Source organism: Rana temporaria, chromosome 1 (genome assembly GCF_905171775.1).
Source record: "Rana temporaria chromosome 1, aRanTem1.1, whole genome shotgun sequence".
NCBI lineage: Eukaryota > Metazoa > Chordata > Amphibia > Anura > Ranidae > Rana > Rana temporaria.
This window is the reverse complement of record NC_053489.1, coordinates 392,831,856-392,850,921: the sequence shown is the minus strand read 5'-3', so window position 1 is coordinate 392,850,921 and position 19,066 is coordinate 392,831,856. Positions and strand designations below refer to the sequence as shown.

At 41.3% G+C, this 19,066-nt stretch overlaps 1 protein-coding gene across 5 annotated transcripts in view; it reads left to right on the top strand.

Annotated features, from left to right (window-relative positions):
* The window catches only part of LOC120912727 (phospholipid-transporting ATPase IK-like), a 273,043-nt gene that overhangs the window by 82,480 nt on the left and 171,497 nt on the right, over positions 1-19,066 (top strand). For all 5 annotated transcript variants that reach the window (XM_040322637.1, XM_040322634.1, XM_040322636.1 and 2 more), the window contains exons 4-8: positions 3,654-3,767; positions 6,184-6,282; positions 7,599-7,660; positions 10,517-10,589; positions 16,368-16,438. In XM_040322637.1, the coding sequence (XP_040178571.1) occupies positions 3,654-3,767; positions 6,184-6,282; positions 7,599-7,660; positions 10,517-10,589; positions 16,368-16,438 (419 nt within the window). The remainder of the gene's footprint in view (positions 1-3,653; positions 3,768-6,183; positions 6,283-7,598; positions 7,661-10,516; positions 10,590-16,367; positions 16,439-19,066) is intronic.

Genomic DNA, 19,066 nt, shown 5'->3' with positions numbered 1-19,066 from the left:
TGAAACAGGGGAGTGGATCGCTGATGTTTTGGGGATGTGTGAGCTACAAAGGCACAGGAAATTTGGTCAAAATTGATGGCAAGCTGAATGCAGTATGTTATCAAAAAATACTGGAGGAACATTTGCATTCATCAGCCAGGAAGCTGTGCATGGGACGTACTTGGACATTCCAACATGACAATGATCCAAAACACAAGGCCAAGTCGGCCTGTCATTGGCTACAGCAGAATAAAGTGAAGGTTCTGGAGGTCAGTCTCCTGACCTCAATATCATTGAGCCACTCTGGGGAGATCTCAAATGTGCAGTTCAAGAATTTGCAGGGACTGGAGGTTTTTTGCCAAGAGGAATGGGCAGCTTTACTATCTGAGAAGATAAAGAGCCTCATCCACAAATACCACAACATATTTCAAGCTGTCATTGATGTTAAATGGGGCAATACACGGTATAATGAACTGGGGTATGTAAACTTTTGATCAGGATCATTTGGGTAGATTTTATTGCCATTATGATTTTAAAGAGTAAACAGAATTCAGAATGGGCTGACTGTTGGATATTGTTTTCAGTGTATATGGGACTATAGGAATCATGTGATTTGGATTATCCCTTCAACAAGAAAAGCTGCTGGCACACAACTGGATTAAAGCTTGGCTGCATTTTACCTTACTATGGTTTTAATAAAAGAATATGAAATTCTTGTACTAGTGTTGCTTCACACCCCATACTGCAAATACAGACCCTGGTTCTTTTGGAGTATTTCAGAACCAACATGCAGCGACTCCAATGGTTAATGCAACTTTACTGTTAAAATGCGACATGACAGTACATAATGAATAAAGTTCTTTCCCTAATCCTAACTAAGATAATGAGTTGGAAATATTTAGTAGACTCGGCGCCTGCCTAACGACCTTTGATTCAGTGAAAACTGTGCTGCTGTGTAGTGTTACAACAGGTTGGTATATATATATATATATATATATATATATATAGGGGTTAGCTTGGTAGCGGGGTGTGTGACCCCTTGGATGGGTTCACCACACACTGAATTTATACAGACTGGCAGTCGAAGACGGTTGAAAACAACGTTTTTGGTTTATTTTTTCATCTTGCTGGAAAACAATTGCAAGCATCCAAACAGCATAAACAACATCAAACATAAAATAAACCCTAGCCACTCTGGGCGTCTACTTTCCACACAGGAACCTATCCATGGAGTCTGGCTCAGCCTAGCGCTGGGCAGACAGTGCTGGTCGTACAGCAGAAAACAATAGTCTTTTGATTTTTATCACACAGAAAAATCAATGGTCTCCTCCCCTCCTCAGAAGACCTTCAGCTCTGTTCTCTTTCACTCAGAAAGCCTCAGCATGCAGCAAATTAGTGGTAATCGCCTGGATTACTTATATAGGCCTTAATTGCCTCATTCTGAACAGCTGGAGTCTTCCAACGGCCTCAAACCTTTCCTGGCTACATTTTTCAGCCGACGCCTAATAACAACTTGTATTGTCTAAACAAGGCAGAAATGTATGTCCCGTCTGTGACAACACCCACAGATTTACCTGACTTCCTGTCACTATATATATATATATATATATATATATATATATATATATATATATATATATATATATATATATATATATATATATATATAAAGATGGTGATAAATAAGTAATATACAGATTACTATACAAACATGCATGTGAATGTGCTGGAAAAATTTGGTAGATCGTGTTTTTTTTTTTTTAAATATATAAATAAAAATAAATATAAATATATAAAAACCAGTTCAATATGTAAACAATGTGCTATATATCACAGGAAAAAAAGGAAGGAAAAAAAGTGCTTTGTGCTGTGTCCAAAAAATCCTGGAGATTGCTTAAAAAGTGTTTGTGCTATTGTGTCCGTGTTCCATGCAGTGACACCTTCTTCTATGTTCTGACAATATCCACACTCACCAGATCCAACCCCCTCTTGGGGTGGAAAGCTTTCACAGTGTATGCCCTGTGTTGCACTCTGGCATTTCCTCGTTCCCTGTGTTCCACTTTCAGTTTCCAACATTAATGCATATATGGAGAGAAGTGTGATACCGTTTTAAAAAACTATTGGCCCATATTCTCAGTGAAGTTACGATGGAGTAACTCAGGATACTCCATCGTAACTCCCTTTTTTTGGCCCGTGTATCTATGCTCCTGATTCTTAGAATCATTTTTGCATAGATACACTTAAGATCCGCCATCTGTAAGTCACTTACACTGGCAGATCTTAAATGCAATGACGCCGGCCGCCGCTAGATGGCATTTACGTGAAGGAGTCATTTGCGTATGCAAATGATCCTTCTACGCCGATTCCCGAACGAGTTTGCGTCGCGTAACCGTCGCTAACGTCGATTGCGTAAGAGGAAACTTACTCCTGCTATATGAGGGGTAAGTTTCCGCAAGTCTCGCGTAGGCCATGTTACGGATGGTGTCGGGTCCCCGTCATGTTTTTTCGTCGGGTACGTCGTTTACGTAAGTCGTTCTTGAATACGACTTTACGTCAATGACGCACACGTCGGCGTCATTGACGTTTTCCGCCGAGAACTGGAGCATGCGCACTGGGCTTTTTGAAGCCCGGCGCATGCCCAGTTCTTTCGCATCGGGGGCGCGCTTCATTTGAATAGAAGCCGCCCCCTTGGAGATCCGCCAGGCTACGCCGGGACACTTACACTCCGCTGTCCCAACTTATGGAGCAAGTGTTTGAGGAATACAACACCTGCTCTAGTAAGTTGGGACAGCGGAGTGTAAGTGCCTTAAGCGCAGCAGGCAGATATTTAGAGAGAATATGGGCCATTGTCTTTATTAGTTTAAAATTAGGTTCTCACAATTTTGCAGATTAAACAAGCAGTTTTGAATCATCTCGGGAAGTGTATGGTGACAGCGAAAATTCTGAACATAATAACCACATTTCTCTTCAAATTAGTGCTTGTTCCCTATAATATATTTTAAAAGATGTAATACATTTTCACAATCAAAAAGCATCCTGTAAGAATCGCTACCACTTTGTAATAACAAACTGTAAAGCATGCAGGCAATCCAGGAAGTTGTGGAAAGATAACCAGCAGACTAGGGTGACCATTTTGCAGGTCTGTCCCGGGCACATTCATTCCAGGACAATACAGTGTCCCGGAATGAAACTGACACAGCCACCCCCCCCCCCCCCGGGCCAATCCGATGCCCCCAAAAAAGGCCGCCACATCACCGCTTTACTCACTGACAGTACTTGTCCTGGCCGGGAATGCCTGGAGGAGACAAAATCCCGCCCCCTGCTTGTGATTGGAGAAATCATAAATCCCGCCTCTTGTGTCCAATCAATGTGCTGTGATTTGTTACATCACAAGCTGATTTTTGGAAAGGGAGGGTGTCCCTGAATGGTAGTTTGGAAATGTGATCACCCTACAGCAGACAGGCAGAACATATAACATGAAAGTTGTAAGCTTATACTGGATTGTCATATACAACTATTGTTTGTATTGTTATTACAATGCTGATCTCATAAAATGAAATTGTGACTATAGAACTCCTTTAAACATATAATTTATTGATAATAGGACATGTTATGTGAAAAAAAATCTATTTCTATATTTATTAAGCATGTCTGATTTTGTTTCATCTTTCAAGGACAACAGTATAAAGACCTATAAATACAACATCTTTACTTTCATCCCTCTCAACCTATTTGAGCAGTTCCACAGAGTCGCAAATCTCTACTTTCTGTTTATAATTGTTTTGCAGGTAAGTGTTTTTTAAACTGTGCTTTACCAATATGATAAATAACCACTTGATTACTATCATGTGTATTACCCTTTATTAAAAGGCAGTGGGCCGGATTCAGATATCTGAGCGTATCTAACTTTGGGCGTAAGTTCTGTATTCAGAAAGAACTTGCGCCCTTATTTACGGCGGCGTAACGTATGTGTTGCGGCGTGAGGCCGCGTAATTCAAATGCGGATATTGGGGGCGTGTTATATTTAAATTTGACTTGACCCTGCGTTTTTCAAGTTTTTTTTGAACGGCGCATGCTCCGTCCGTAAAATAACCCAGTGTGCATTGCGCCAAAGTACGCTGCAAGGACATATTGGAATCGACGTGAACGTAAATGACGTCCAGCCCTATTCGCGAACGACTTGCGCAAACAACGTAAAGTTTTCAAAATTCGACGTGGGAACAACGGCCATACTTAACATAGGATACACCGCACATACCCCTCATATAGCAGGGGTAACTTTATGCCGGAAAAAGCCTAACGCAACGGACGTAAAAAAAAAGCGACGGGCGGTCATTTGTTTCTGAATCGGCATAAAAACTAATTTGCATATTCCTCGCGTAAACATACGGAAGCGCCACTTGCGGCCAGCCAGAAAATGCAGCCTAAGATACGACGGTGTAAGACACTTACACCTGTCGGATCTTAGGGATATCTATGCGTAACCTGATTCTATGAATCAGGCGTATAGATACGACCTCCCGCACTCAGAGATACGACGGCGTATCAGGAGATGCGCCGTCGTATCTTGTGTCTGAATCTTGTGTCTGAATCAGTTTTTTTAGTTTTCAGTGCCGTGATAGTTTGATAAGTACTTGGTCATGCAATACTGTACCAAAATGAATATTACATATTTTTGGTCCTATTTAATAACCACTCAATTTTTATTTTATTTTTTACTATAAGGATGAAAAACGACCAACAGTTTAAAAATAATTATGTTCTAAAGCCATTTGTATTTCTTAAGGCGCTAAAATGTCAGTACAGTAACTCCCAACATTGCTTAATTTAGTTCAGGGCATAGCATACTACACAGTGCAGCAGAGTGCAAGGGTCAAGACTATGTAATGCACAGGTCAACTTCCAGATTTTAGTATCGGGAGTTAGTGATCTGTGGTAAGCACTCCTTTAAATCAGTTGTATGTTGTGGGCGGTGTCCCCCATCTCCCATAACATTGGTGGTCACACCACTTTGGCTCTGTGCATTTTGCCTGTGATCCGTGCTGACTAATGACAGCGCAATCATAGGCATTGTGTGTGCGTACACAAGTAGTGAACAGGGCCTGACTATGTTTAAAAGTACTTTATTCGAGTTGCAGGTTTAGGTTGAAGGTACCAGGTTATCACATGGGTATCACTGATTTGAAGCTTTTTAGTGCTGGAAATGTCACCATTTTAAACATTTTAAAGTTGTTAAATATATTATAAAAAAATAGATTTTAAAACAGATTACATGTACCACTAGCAATCCCTAAATAGTTAAAATGTTACTAAATCCACAACAGTAAAATCAGTCTGTATTTGCAGTAAAGCATGCTTGTTATACTCACTGTGGAACCTAAGGGGTTAATCCTGCACATTGCGTGTAATTTGTAAAAAGGCTGTTTAAATCCTGTCTTCTCTGTTCCTTCACATCATCCACAGTCCCCAATCCATCTCCCGATAGTAAAGAGCCTTGGGGGCACTCTGCACATGCTCAGTTTGATGTATAGTGCTCAAGAATTTTTTGGGGGGGAGGTGCTTGTGATGACCACAGGGCCAACCAGCAATGTCCAGACAGAGTCATGCATCCTCATTAGACAGTCGGAGGAGAATGAAAACTCATATAAGCGTTAACCAGTGCTCAGCTGGATACTGATGGAAGTCACAAGACTGCTATATACTGCTGATGAGAAAAGGTATTTAGCAGTTTATATTTACTAAAATAATCGCCTCGAAACACATAGCGTGCCCTTGACGCCTCCTGGCATCTGACATCACTGATGTCACACTGTCAGAGGAGTTTCTCTGCTTCCTGGGTGCCTCTGAGTTGGCACTGCTAGCTGCACATTGTAGACTGGTTTATTATGGTACTGTGGTTACAGTAGCAGACCACCAGATTGAGATTCTGTTGAGAGGAGCTTATTCTTCCAATTCATGTGAGTTGATAATTATCTTTTTATTCAATAAATATATATTTACTGCACTTAGATTGCGTCCTCTGTTGTCTGTTTTTTTTTACTCGAGATCGTTTTAGTCCTGAAGTGTTGCACTGAGTGTTTTTGAGCCAGTGGAAATAACCCTTGATGTACCTGTCAAGGATTATTATTTTCATCTGTGTATCTACTGAGGAACTCATTCTTCACTGATTACGCATAAGCTGATGTTTTTTCTGTATTTCCTTAGACTGTTCCTGCTATTTCAACTTTACCATGGTTTGCCATAATGTTTCCCTTGCTCGTTCTGCTAATCGTACGAGGAATCAAAGATGTTATTGATGATTTTGTAAGTAACAACTATTTTATTTAATCTTTCTTTTTACCATACTATTTGAAAAACTTATGCTACTGTGGTTGACTACACCTTGGTGAAATGTTTGACTTTTTTAACCACTTGCCAACCACCCGCATTACATTTACTGTGGGCAGCCGGCATGGGCAGGTTGGATAACGTACATGCACATCATTCAGACTGGTTTAGGGGGGCGCAGCATGCTGCTCGTGTGACCAAACACAGCAGATTGCAAATCCTGGTGCCCCGCTGCTAAAGGCAACAAAGCTGTTTCAATTGAATTTAATTAATAACAGCTATGTTTCCTGTTGAGTAATGATGTGATTGGTACCTGGGTCAATCACATGCACCCTGTACCATGCGATTAGCTGTAGCCAATCACAGATCACTAGTAATAGCAGCGGTTATGAATGTAACCCATTCATAATAGTTCAAAACATTGCTGTAAGGCCTCGCACACACGACCGAGTTTCTCGGCAAAAACCAGCAAGAACCTTGCTGGGAGATATTTTTTGCAGAGGAAACCGGTCGTGTGTACATTTTCATCGAGGAAACTGTCAAAAACCTTGACGAGCCAAAAAGAGAGCAAGTTCTCTATTTTCTCGACGGGAGTCTGATTTGGCTCGTCGAGATCCTCGACGGGCTGGTTTTCAACGAGAAACTCGGACGTCTGTATGCTAAGAAACCCGCGCTTGCTCAGATTAAAGTATGAGACGGGAGTAAAAGTAGCATTTGTAATGGAGATGACACATTTTTAAAGCTGTAACAGACTGAAAAGTGCAAATCGTCTCTTACCAAACTTTTATTTAACACGCAAACACATGAAATTAGCAAAAGCAGCCCCAAGAGTTTAGCCAGCGGAATCGAACTTCCCCTGCCGTTGTATGTGTTGTATGTCACCGGGTTTGAGAACGAGGAGATTTTGGCTTGACTGTGTGTACGCAAAGCAAGCTTGTCGAGTTCCTCGACAAGCCTAACCAGGAACTCGACGAGGAACTCGATGTGTTTCGCCCGTCGAGTTTCTCTGTCGTGTGTACGAGGCTTCACAATGATTATCATTGTAACAGCAATCAAAGTGTAAAAAAAATCCCTGATCAACTTCCCCAGAGTAGTACCACTGTACTACTTTGGGGGAGTTGATCAGGGATTATTTTCACACTTTGATTGCTATGGTGACCATGAACTATGGACATATTACTATGGTGACCATGAACTACTCTGATGAGAGTATGTACATTTTTTTTTTTTTTTTAAATGTTTAAAAAATATTACTATATTTAATATTACTATAAATATTTTACCATTTACAGGCCCGGCACAAAAGCGACAAAGAAATAAACAACCGGCCATGTGAGATCCTTAAGGGAAAAAGGTAATTATATTTTTACTTTGCCTAAGAAAGAAGGTTGAATTTTATTTGTTCTTAAATATTTTAATTTTCTAAATGTATGTTAAGGTTTGAGTTGTATGCAAATTAATGTAAAAATGTGTATTGTTAAAGCGGGGTTTCCATCACATTTTTCAATTTTTAAAAACATCTGCTTTCATCTCTCGTTGTATATGTTTCTATAGTGTCACTTACTATTTTAAAAAGTTCCGCCGAGTTATTTAACCACTTACCCCCCGGACCACATTGCTGCCCAAAGACCAGAGTACTTTTTGCGATTCGGGACTGCGTCGCTTTAACAGACAATTGCGCGGTCATGCGACGTGGCTCCCAAACAAAATTGGCGTCCTTTTTTTCCCACAAATAGAGCTTTCTTTTGGTGGTATTTGATCACCTCTGCGTTTTTTATTTTTTGCGCTATAAACAAAAATAGAACGACAATTTTGAAAAAAATGAATATTGTTTACTTTTTGCTGTAATAAATATCCCCCAAAAATATATAAAAAAAACATTTTTTTTCCTCAGTTTAGGCCGATACGTATTCTTCTACATATTTTTCGTAAAAAAAAATCGCAATAAGCGTTTGATTGGTTTGCGCAAAAGTTATAGCGTTTACAAAATAGGGGGTATTTTTATGGCATTTTTATTAATATTTTTTTTTACTAGTAATGGCGGCGATCAGCGATTTTTTTTTTTTTCGGTATTGCGACATTATGGCGGACACTTCGGACATTTTTGACACATTTTTGGGACCATTGGCATTTTTATAGCGATCAGTGCTATAAAAATGCATTAGATTACTATAAAAATGCCACTGGCAGTGAAGGGGTTAACACTAGGGGGCGGGGAAGGGGTTAAGTATGCCTGGGTGTGTTCTTACTGTGGGGGGGGGGGTGGCCTCACTAGGGGAAACACTGATCTTCTGTTCATACATTGTATGAACAGAAAATCAGCATTTCCCCTGCTGACAGGAACGAGAGCTGTGTGTTTACACACACAGCTCCCGTTCCCCGCTCTGTACCGAGCGATCGCGTGTGCCCGGCGGCGATCGCGCCCGCCGGGCACACGCACGGGAGTCGGGGGCGAGCGGGGGGCGCGCGCGCCTCCGGCGGCGCCCCTAGTGGCGGCTAAAAGGCAGGACGTCATAATACGTGCTCTCGCCTAGGAGAGCCACCTTGTGGACGTATTATGACGGTGCGGCGACGGCAAGTGGTTAAAACGAACACTTTATATTCCGGTCTTCAGAACGTTCTCATTTTGCTTGTGGGCATTGTGAAGCCCACAAGCAATTGCTTCCGGGAATAGTGGGGATGACGCGTCAGAACGAGCCACCCGTCCCGCCCCAATATCGCATATGCGCAAGACTGCTGCAGCGCCACGCCGTCAACCACTTGGGTTGCCATCACAACGAGCGAAGTGTACGCCGTTGTGATGGCAACCCATCATCAACAACAAGCCGCGACCATCACACAGCATTAAAATACATGATTGCCATTTCCTCAATTGTTTTGCCAGTTTTGAAAATGGCGCCAAGCTATTCAGGGAATCGCGTCACTTCTGGTATAGTAGTAACGCGATTCTTGCACAGGGTAAGGGCACGACATCACGTGTCATCGTTTCCCAGGAGCATTAGCGCTGTTAGGAGCTGATGTCAGGATCCTCGGTGAATAGGAAGGCAGATTTCGTGGGACCGCATAGCAATAGGCATTTCAAGGTGAGTAAAAAATGTTTTTTTTTTTTGTTTTTTTAAGGTCTAAGCTACACTTTAAAGCAAAATTATATTTTTGATGGAAACTCCTCTTTAACTGCTTTCTGCCCGACCTATTGTAATATCCTCCCAGGATTGTGCATTGTGGGCACCCCATGGGCTGCATTGTGGTGCAATCGGTCACCCACTGTGACCACCGGACACTGACAGACAGACGGCAAAAGACTAGACACTAGGTTTGCCTGTGGTCTCCTTACAGCTAATCTCTTCCTTATTGCCTTGTTCTGCACTGTGTCTTTGTATGGATGTCACATCTAAGTAGAGACAGGGCTGTGCTTCCTCACGTCTGAACTTCCAGCACGGAGAACAGTGAGCAGAACAGTAGTGACACCATCAAATCCCAATCTAAAGCTTTGGAAATTCACTGGATTACAATCAGCCAGACAGGCAACTGGACATGCAGGAGAGAGAGGAACATTCCTGCTGCCATTTTAATGGCAGCAGGAAAACATACTTATGTGTTTCGCGGTACAAATGTTGCTTTCTAAATAGTAAGATAAAAACTCTATTTGTGCGGCTAAATGCATACGAACTGTGTTTCTGCTGCTGTTTCGAATACAATATATTTGCTGCAGTCTGGATTGCAGTATTCCCTTCTGTGTTTTTTAGCTGTTTACTGGATTACAACAAGCCAGGCAGGTAACTGGACATGCAGGAGATAGAGGGACATAATTTGGAGCATGATATTTCATTTGCTAGTCACAATTAGGTAACATAATCCACAAAATTAATAATAAATGTACATTATATTTTGATTTTTCCCCCCATAATTTACCAAAATCAAATTAGCAAAATTGCTCATACAATTGTAGACCAATACTTTATCATATGCAGGCGTTGGTGACAAAAATACATGTTTGTAGATGCTTTTAGACTGTATGTCATGGACCATTTTATTATCAAATGGTATATATGGTTTATGAGTAAATGTATTGATTGATATATATTTTAACATTTTCAGAAAATGTGCACTGTTTAAGAATTAATTTTTAGATTTGTTGTTATGAAAAATAAATTTTTAATGAAAGAACCAGTATGAGTATTTGATACATCTTGTTAATGTATACTTGCAGTTTCTTCTGGGAGAAATGGAAAGACATTCAGGTTGGAGATATTATTCGGCTACATAAGGATGATTTTGTGCCTGTAAGTGTAAATTTGAAAGATCCTGCATATTAAAATATCATCTCTGAATCATTACTGAATCCTGAGTTCACTTAATAAATCTCCTGTGAGTAGTCTTAGTTTGTAACTGACATTTAAAAAAGGAAGGTGTACCGAGAGAAATATGTAGTCTGTTATTGATGACTTCAATCTGAAAATGCTTGTTAACCGATTGCCTGAGGCCTCGTACACACGACCGTTTTGCTCGACAAAATCCATCAAGAAACTTGGTGGCAGAGCTTTTTTGCCGAGGAAAACGGTCGTGTGTATGTTTTTCGTCGAGAAAACTGTCGTGGATCTTGACGAAAAAAAAAAGAACAAGTTCTTTTTTTTTTTCTCGTTGGGAGTCTCAATTTCCTCGCCGTGTTTCTCGCCGGGCTGGTTTACGACGAGAAACACGTTTGTGTGTATGCTTAGAAACCCGCGAATGCTCAGAATAAAGTATGAGACGGGAGCGCACCTTGGGTAAAAGTAGCGCTCTTAATGGGGATGGCACATTCGTCACGCTGTAACAGACTGAAAAGCGAGAATCGTCTCTCACCAAACTTTTACTTAACACGCAGTAACATGAGATTAGTAAAAGCAGCCCCAAGGGTGGCACCAGTGGAATCAAACTTCCCCTTTATAGTGTCGTTGTACGTCACCGCGTTTGAGAACGACGAGATTTTGTCTTGGCAGTGTGTACGCAAAGAAAGCTTGACAAGATTCTCGACAAGCCTGACAAGGAACTCGTCGAGGAAAACAATGTTTCTTTTATGACGAGTTTCTCGGTCATGTGTACGAGGCCTCAGTCTTCATTTCCTTCTGAATCATTGACCTAAAAATAGCATACTTTATAAAATTCAGAGTATGTGACTTATGCCGCGTACATACGACCGTTTTTCGGGTTGTAAAAAATTAAGTTTTTTTTTAAATGTCAATAAAAACGTGTGTGTGGGCTCCAGAGCATTTTTCACTATGTAAAAAATGGGCATTAAAAATTTCGAACATGCTCTAATTTTTCACTTAGTTTTTAACGTTGTCGTTTTTAACGTCGTAAAAAATGGTGGTATATGTACTTTTAAAGACGTGAAAAAAACCCGCATGCTCAGAAGCAAGTTATAATAAGGGAGCGCTCGTTCTGGTAAAACTAGCATTTGTAATGGAGATGGCACATTCATCACGCTGTAACAGACTGAAAAGCACGAAGACTGCAAAGCGTGAATCAGCAAAAGCAGCCCCAAGGGTGGCGCCATCCACATGGAACTTCCCAAAAGTGTAACTTCCGCTTTAAGGCTTCCTCCCTGGCTCCTGATGGTAAAACTGAGCTTTTGGGGAGGAGGGGGGAGTGGGTACCCAATTTTGACAGGTACCCACAGCCACTTTCGTTCCGGTCGCCTTAGGCGATCCGAAGTGGAAGTTCTCCTCCCCCTCCTGAAGTCTTCTGGGACACGGGACAGGTCCCAGAAGATTGTGGGACCAATCAGAGTGCAGTGGGCACCCTGTGCTGCAAGCTGTCACAGCTGGGTGCCCATAGTAGAGATACTGGCGTCGCAGAGGGAGGAGGGAGGAGAGAGGAAGAAAACTGCTAGGATGAGTGCACCGCTGGACCGTGGGACAGGTGAGTGTGTGTTTATTAAAAGTCAGCAGCTACACTTTTTGTAGCTGCTGACTTTTAATAAAAACACAAATGACTGGAACTCCTCTTTAAATCTCAATGCAATGATTGGTTAAGGTGATGTTTCTTTTAGGTATTGCTGGAACAACTCAATATTTCCAGGATATTACAATGTTATAATGTGATGTCACCAGAATGTGGGTTTATCATTCATTGATATATGGTGGACTGATAAAGATTTACAAATAAATACTGTATTTATTGGCGTATAACACTCACTTTTTTACCCTGAAAATAAAGGGTAAACTGTGGCTGCGTGTTATACGCAGGGGGCTGTGGAAAGTTTTTTCCCCTGAAACTTCCCTCTTAAAGTTAGGGTGAGTGTTATACGCCTGTGCGTGTTATACACCGATAAATATGGTAAATTAATTGATTAAATAAAAAAAATCCATATTCTGTTTAGTATTGATAAATCACTTGACCTTCTTCCAAATTGGCTGAATCCTGGACCAGGTCTAGAACATGTGGATGAAGGCACAGAGCCTGAATATAGAGCTGGATAATTTATGGAGAAATTTCTAGGGTCAAGTACCATTCAAATAACACCTTATAAGCACACATGGAAATTTTAGAAGCATTCTCTCATAATAAGTTCCAGGTGTTGGAGGACTAATGCCTAGTACACACGATAGGATTTATCCGCGGATACGGTCCTCCGGACCGTTTCCGCGGATAAATCCTCTGAGGATTTTGATCCGATGGAGTGTACACACCATCGGATCGAAATCCGCGCCGAATTCCCATCGCGATGACGTGTCGCGCCGTCGCCGCGATGATGACGCAGCGACGTGCGCGACGCTGTCATATAAGGAATTCCACGCATGCGTCGAATCATTACGACGCATGCGAGGGATGGGTTCGGACGGATCGATCCGGTGAGTCTGTACAGACCACCGGATCGATCCGCTGGAGCCGATTCCAGCGGATAGATTTCTTAGCATGTTAGGAAATTTTTATCCGCTGGAAATCGGTCGGCCCTTAATATATGCGCGGATAAATATCCGCTGGATCGTACACACCAGCGGATCTATCCGCTGAAACCGATCCGCGGATCAATTTCAGCGGATCGATCCTCTCGTGTGTACGGGGCCTAAGGATAGTTAAATTCTGACTCCAAAAAAGCATGTTTCCATGGAGGAGGTCAGAAGGAAATACTGTATGTGAGAGCCTAAATGAGAAAATCAATTTAAAATAAGGCCCTAAGCTAAGAAAAACCTCAATACCGGGGGTTGACAACCTCAACTATAGTGGAACTACAAATCCAATAAGTCATTGTAAGACTGACAGCCACAGGAATGTCTCCCAAAGAAAGAGACATGATGGGATTTATACCTCTGCTTTATGCATATACATTAAGGGAAAAAAGTATTGATCCCCTGCTGATTTTGCGCAATGCATTTTAATGAGTGAAATAAGTATTTGATCCCCTATCAATCAGAAAGATTTCTGGCTCCCAGGTGTCTTCTATACAGGTAACAAGCTTAGATTAGAAGCACTCTCTTAAAGGGAGTGCTCTAATCTCAGCTTGTTGCCTGTATAAAAGACCCCTGTCCACAGAAGCAATCAATCAGATTCCAATCTCTCCACCATGGCAAATACCTATCCAAGGATGTCAGTGACAAGATTGTAGACCTATACAAGGCTGGAATGGGCTACAAGACAATCGCCAAGCAGCTTAGTGAGAGGGTGACAACACTTGGTGCGATTTTTTTTGTAAATGGAAGAAACACAAAATAACTGTAAATCTCCCTTGGTCTGGGGCTCCATGCAAGACTTCACTTTGTGGAGTTTCAATGATCATGAGGATGGTGAGGAATCATCCCAGAACTAAAATCTTGTCAATGATCTCAAGGCAGCTGGGACCATAGTCACCTAGAAAACAACTGGTAACACACTACGCCATGAAGGACTGAAATCCTGCAGCGCCCGCAATTTCACCCTGCTCAAGAAAGCACATGTACAGGCCCAAACTGGATGAAAGTGCTATGGGCAGACAAGACCAAAATCAAGCTCTTTGACATCAACTCAACTCAATGTGTTTGAAGCAGGAGGAATGCTGCCTATGACCCCAAGAACAACATCCCCACCTTCAAAAATGAAACATTATACATTGAAGGACAACTTCACTGCATCAAAGGGACGATGGACTGAGCCATGCCCCATCAAATCTAGGGTGAGAACCTCCTTCCCTCGGCCAGGGCATTGAAAATGGGTCATGAATGGGTATTCCAGCATGACAATGATCTAAAGCATATGGCCAAGGCAACAAAGAAGTGGCTCAAGAAGAAATACATTAAGGTCCTGGAGTGGCCTAGCCAGTCTCCAGACCTTAATCCCATGTAAAATATGTGGCAGGTGCTGAAGGTTCGAGTTACCAAACGTCAGCCTCGAAAACCTTAATGACTTGGAGAGGATCTGCAAAGAGAAGTGGGACAAAATCCCTCCAGAGATGTGTGCAAACCTGGTGGCCAACTACAAGAAACATCTGACCTCCTGTGATTGCCAACAAGATTTTTGCCACCAAGTACTAAGTCACATTTTGCGAAGGGGTCAAACACTTATTTCACTCATTATAATGCAAATCAATTTTTAACTTTTTTTTAAATGCATTTTTCTAGATTTTTTTTGTTGTTATTCCGTCTCTCACTTAAATAAACCTACCATTAATATTATAGACTGATTTTTTTTCTTTGTCAGTGGGAAAATTTACAAAATCAGTAGGGGATCAAATACATTTTTCCCTCACTGTAGATTCAAACAAAAAAGCAGGACTACAAAATTATACGGGAGAACAGACAGTGAGCATAATTTTAGAGCTGCAGGTGAGACCTGCCATTGCTAATCTTATAACCTGACAGACAGCCAGATTTTGATAATGTTTTGTTAGAATTTGGAAGGTGTGCTGTTATATTAGATAATATATTAGATTATATTAGACATGTTGTATTAGATAACCTTAATAGAATATTCACAGTGAATTAGGAATGCTTATATTACCTACTGTCAACTAAAAGCAATTGAAAGGCTACCAGGGTTTAAATGCATAACAAAAAGAGGAATGGAGAAAGCGGGCACAGTGAGTTTCATTATCAATTGACACCTTTCTATGCTGAGTGCAAGGGAAAGTTAAAGTAAAAGAAAGGGGAGGAGTATAAAAAAATATAAAGAGGGCATGAAACCCCAAATCCTCTACTCTGTGGAAATGTAGTGCTGGTCAAGGTAATAAAAACTGGGCCAGATTCACATAGAATTGCGGTGGCGTAACGTATCACATTTACGTTACACCGCCGCAAGTTTTATGGGCAAGTGCTTGATTCACAAAGCACTTGCCTGTAAACTTGCGGCGGCGTAGCGTAAATCCGTCCGACGCAAGCCCGCCTAATTCAAATGGGTTGAACGCTGAACGTACTGCGCATGCTCCGTTTTGAAATTTCCCGCCGTGCTTTGCGCAAAATGACGTCGCACCGACGTAATTTTTTGAACGGCGACGTGCGTTACGTCCTTTCCTATTCACGGACGACTTACGCAAAAAAAAAAATATATATATTTGATGCGGGAACGACGGCCATACTTTAACATGGCAAGTCTAAATTTAAGCCAAGAAATAGCAGCTGTAACTTTACGCCGATCGTGGATCGCCGTAAACAGCTAATTAGCATACCCGACGCGGAAAACGACGCAAACTCCACCCAGCGGGCGCGGAAGTATTACACCTACGATCCGAAGGCGTACAAAGCCGTACGCCTGTTGGATCGAAGCCAGAAGCCGTCGTATCTTGGTTTGAGGATTCAAACTAAAGATACGACGCGGTAAATTTGAAAATACGCCGGCGTATCAGTAGATACTCCGGCGTATTTCAGCTGTGAATCTGGCCCACTGTCTCTGCATTTAAGCCAAGGATAGCCATTTTTAAAGCATTGGCCCAGCTGATGAGGTCAATATTCCTAACAATATGATCTCCTGTACACAATACATTCCTTTTTTAAAACCCGCATCTAATTCGCAATAAGTGTGAACCCAGCCTTATGCAGTATAATGTATTGTTTTTAGCTCTGTGTAGTTGGTCTGTGAATGTTTCAAGTAAAGCTGCTTTATTTTTACAGGCAGATCTGCTTTTGCTGTACTCATCAGAACAGAATAGTCTGTGTTATGTGGAGACAGCAGATATAGATGGGTAAGGAATGGGTTCGAGTTCACATTGTATTTTAAGCATTTAAATGTATCTGGTTGTCAAGGGTACATATATAATACACCAAAGCACAGCATTTTTAAAACGTGTTAAGTACATATACATTTATCTCTTAAAGACAAGACACCTGAAACATTTGAAGCCTTGCAATAACAAAAAGGAATATTAAAATAAAGCATTTGCTTTTTAGAGATGTCAGACAGGTAGGTTTACGTAAAATTGAGTATAGTTGTGACAGCTGCATAAAGAAATGTAGTTTTTTTACTAAAATGCAAAACATCACGTTATTGACATTGTAACCTCTAATTTCCATTGCAAATCTGCATATATTTCCATTGCACACTTGAAACCAAAGAGACCAGCACAAAACATTTACAGGAAAAAAATGTTTGCTATGATAAAGACATGTGCTATCATAAATGAAACCATTCCACAGCTGATTTCAAAAGAAACAAAACACTTTCATTCTAGAATATGATTTGTAAATATGCAATAAGATATTGGAATATACATATAGACATAGCAGTCTTTACAAATTCTGTACCACTTATGCCCTGTACACACGATCGGTCCATCCGATGAAAACGGTCTGATGGATTTTTCCATCAGATTTACGATGAAGATGACTGATGATCGGTCGTGTCTACACACCATCAGTTAAAGAAACGATCGTGTCAGAACGCGGAAACGTAAAACACGACGTGCTGAAAAAAATGAAGTTCAATGCTTCCAAGCATGCGTCGACTTGATTCTGAGCATGGATTTTTAACCGATGGACGTGCCTACAGACGATCGTTTTTTTTCTATAGGTTTTTTATCCATCAGATAATTTTAAAACAAGTTCCTAATTTTTTAGCCGATGGATAAATAACCGATGGGGCCCACACATGATCGGTTTAGTCTGATGAAAACGGTTCATCAGACCGTTTTAATCAGACAAACCGATCGTGTGTACACAGCATTACAAGCACAGGAGGCACACTCAATTAAAACAATTCTCCATATTTATGCACTTTTTATCGTTTATCGAGTATTTATCGGTGCCTACACAATTGTTTATTCATGGAAAATAAATTACATATATTTATTTTTTAAACATTTCAGTTTTATTGAAAGAAAATAAGGAATCACAGGGTAGCATACACAACACGTCACATGCAAGTACATTTACAACAATAAGCAATGCAATACAGGGATGAACTGATACTATGAGGATTATAGAATACTCCTTATACAAAGTAAGTATCTGAAGGCTGAAACTAAGTCTTAAGAGTCAAGCCCCTCTGGGAACAAACATTTGAACTATAGTTTCGCCATAAACTTTTTTGGCCTGAGACTCTGATAATGATTGTCATAACAACACGGATATATGGCCATGAATCAGTGTGGTTCATCGTCATACATTGCACAGGGTTTTGTGCGCTAGAGATGGCTGGACAGGGAGAAGAGAAAGAAAGGAAAGAGGAAAGAAAGAAAAAGAACAGTAGTAAGAGCTCAAGGGGGGGTGAACATTAAAGCTGTAACGCTTGCTTACAAGCCAGTTCAGTCTGACAAAAAGAATGACCAAAAGAGTCGCGGACCTGTTCCCGCGAGGAGTCCCATACATTCTACATATCAACATTAGGGTCTCTGCATTGTGTCTTCATATTCCTGGGAATAACGAAAGACGATCCAAGGCTGCCAGGTATTTTGGAAGGCCTCGACTCTGCCATTTTCCTGCGCCATGGTGTCCTCCATCTCACACATGTCCCTGAATTTTTTTTTTTAGCCAGTCCACGGTGGAGGGCACCCTGGTGGATCTCCAAAGAATAGGTATTAGTGACCTTGCTGCATTAATTAGATGCTTGGATAGTGAATTATTGTATTTTGTGAGAGTGAAGTGATTGATATGTAACAAACAACAAGCTGCATCCAACGACAACTCCGTAATTATTTTAATCAGTTTTTTTAACTCCATCCCAGAAGGGTGTGATCATTGAGCACTGCCACCAAATGTGGAGCAATGTGCCCTTTTCCAATTGGCATCTCCAGCATGTCTGGGGTTTTTGAGGGTCCCATTTATGGAGCTTATCAGGTGTGTTATACCAGTGTGTCAGCAGCTTGTAGCCCGTTTCTTGGATCAATGCACTTATGGAACCTTTATGCGCTAAAATGCAGGTATACCTCCATTGTTTGTCCGTCAGTTCCTCCCGCAGCTCCTCCGACCATCTCCTCCTGTACCCATCCGCTCCTCCACCATTTATACGAGAGTGATGTGGCTTTGGCTAGGGGCGTCCCATCAAGACAAGTCGACTCCAAGTCAGTCAGGGGTCTGTGAAAATCTTTTTTTGTGTTCCTGCTTGGTTAAATAACTGCGTAACTGAAAGTACGACTACCATCTTAGTTGTGGAAGACCGCTGCCCATTTTCAGTGCTGAGAAATCCTTAAATTTGCCCTCTATATAGCAATCCCTTGCAAGCAAAGGGGTGTCACTTTGTGTAGGTTGAAACAGAGCGTTATTGACGCCCGGAGTAAAGGCCACATTATCCCTTAATGGGGTCAGAGTGCTGAGAGGGGTGGTGACAGTACCTTGTTTGGCAATCTGGTGTAAGATTTCTAAAGTGTTGCCCGTGA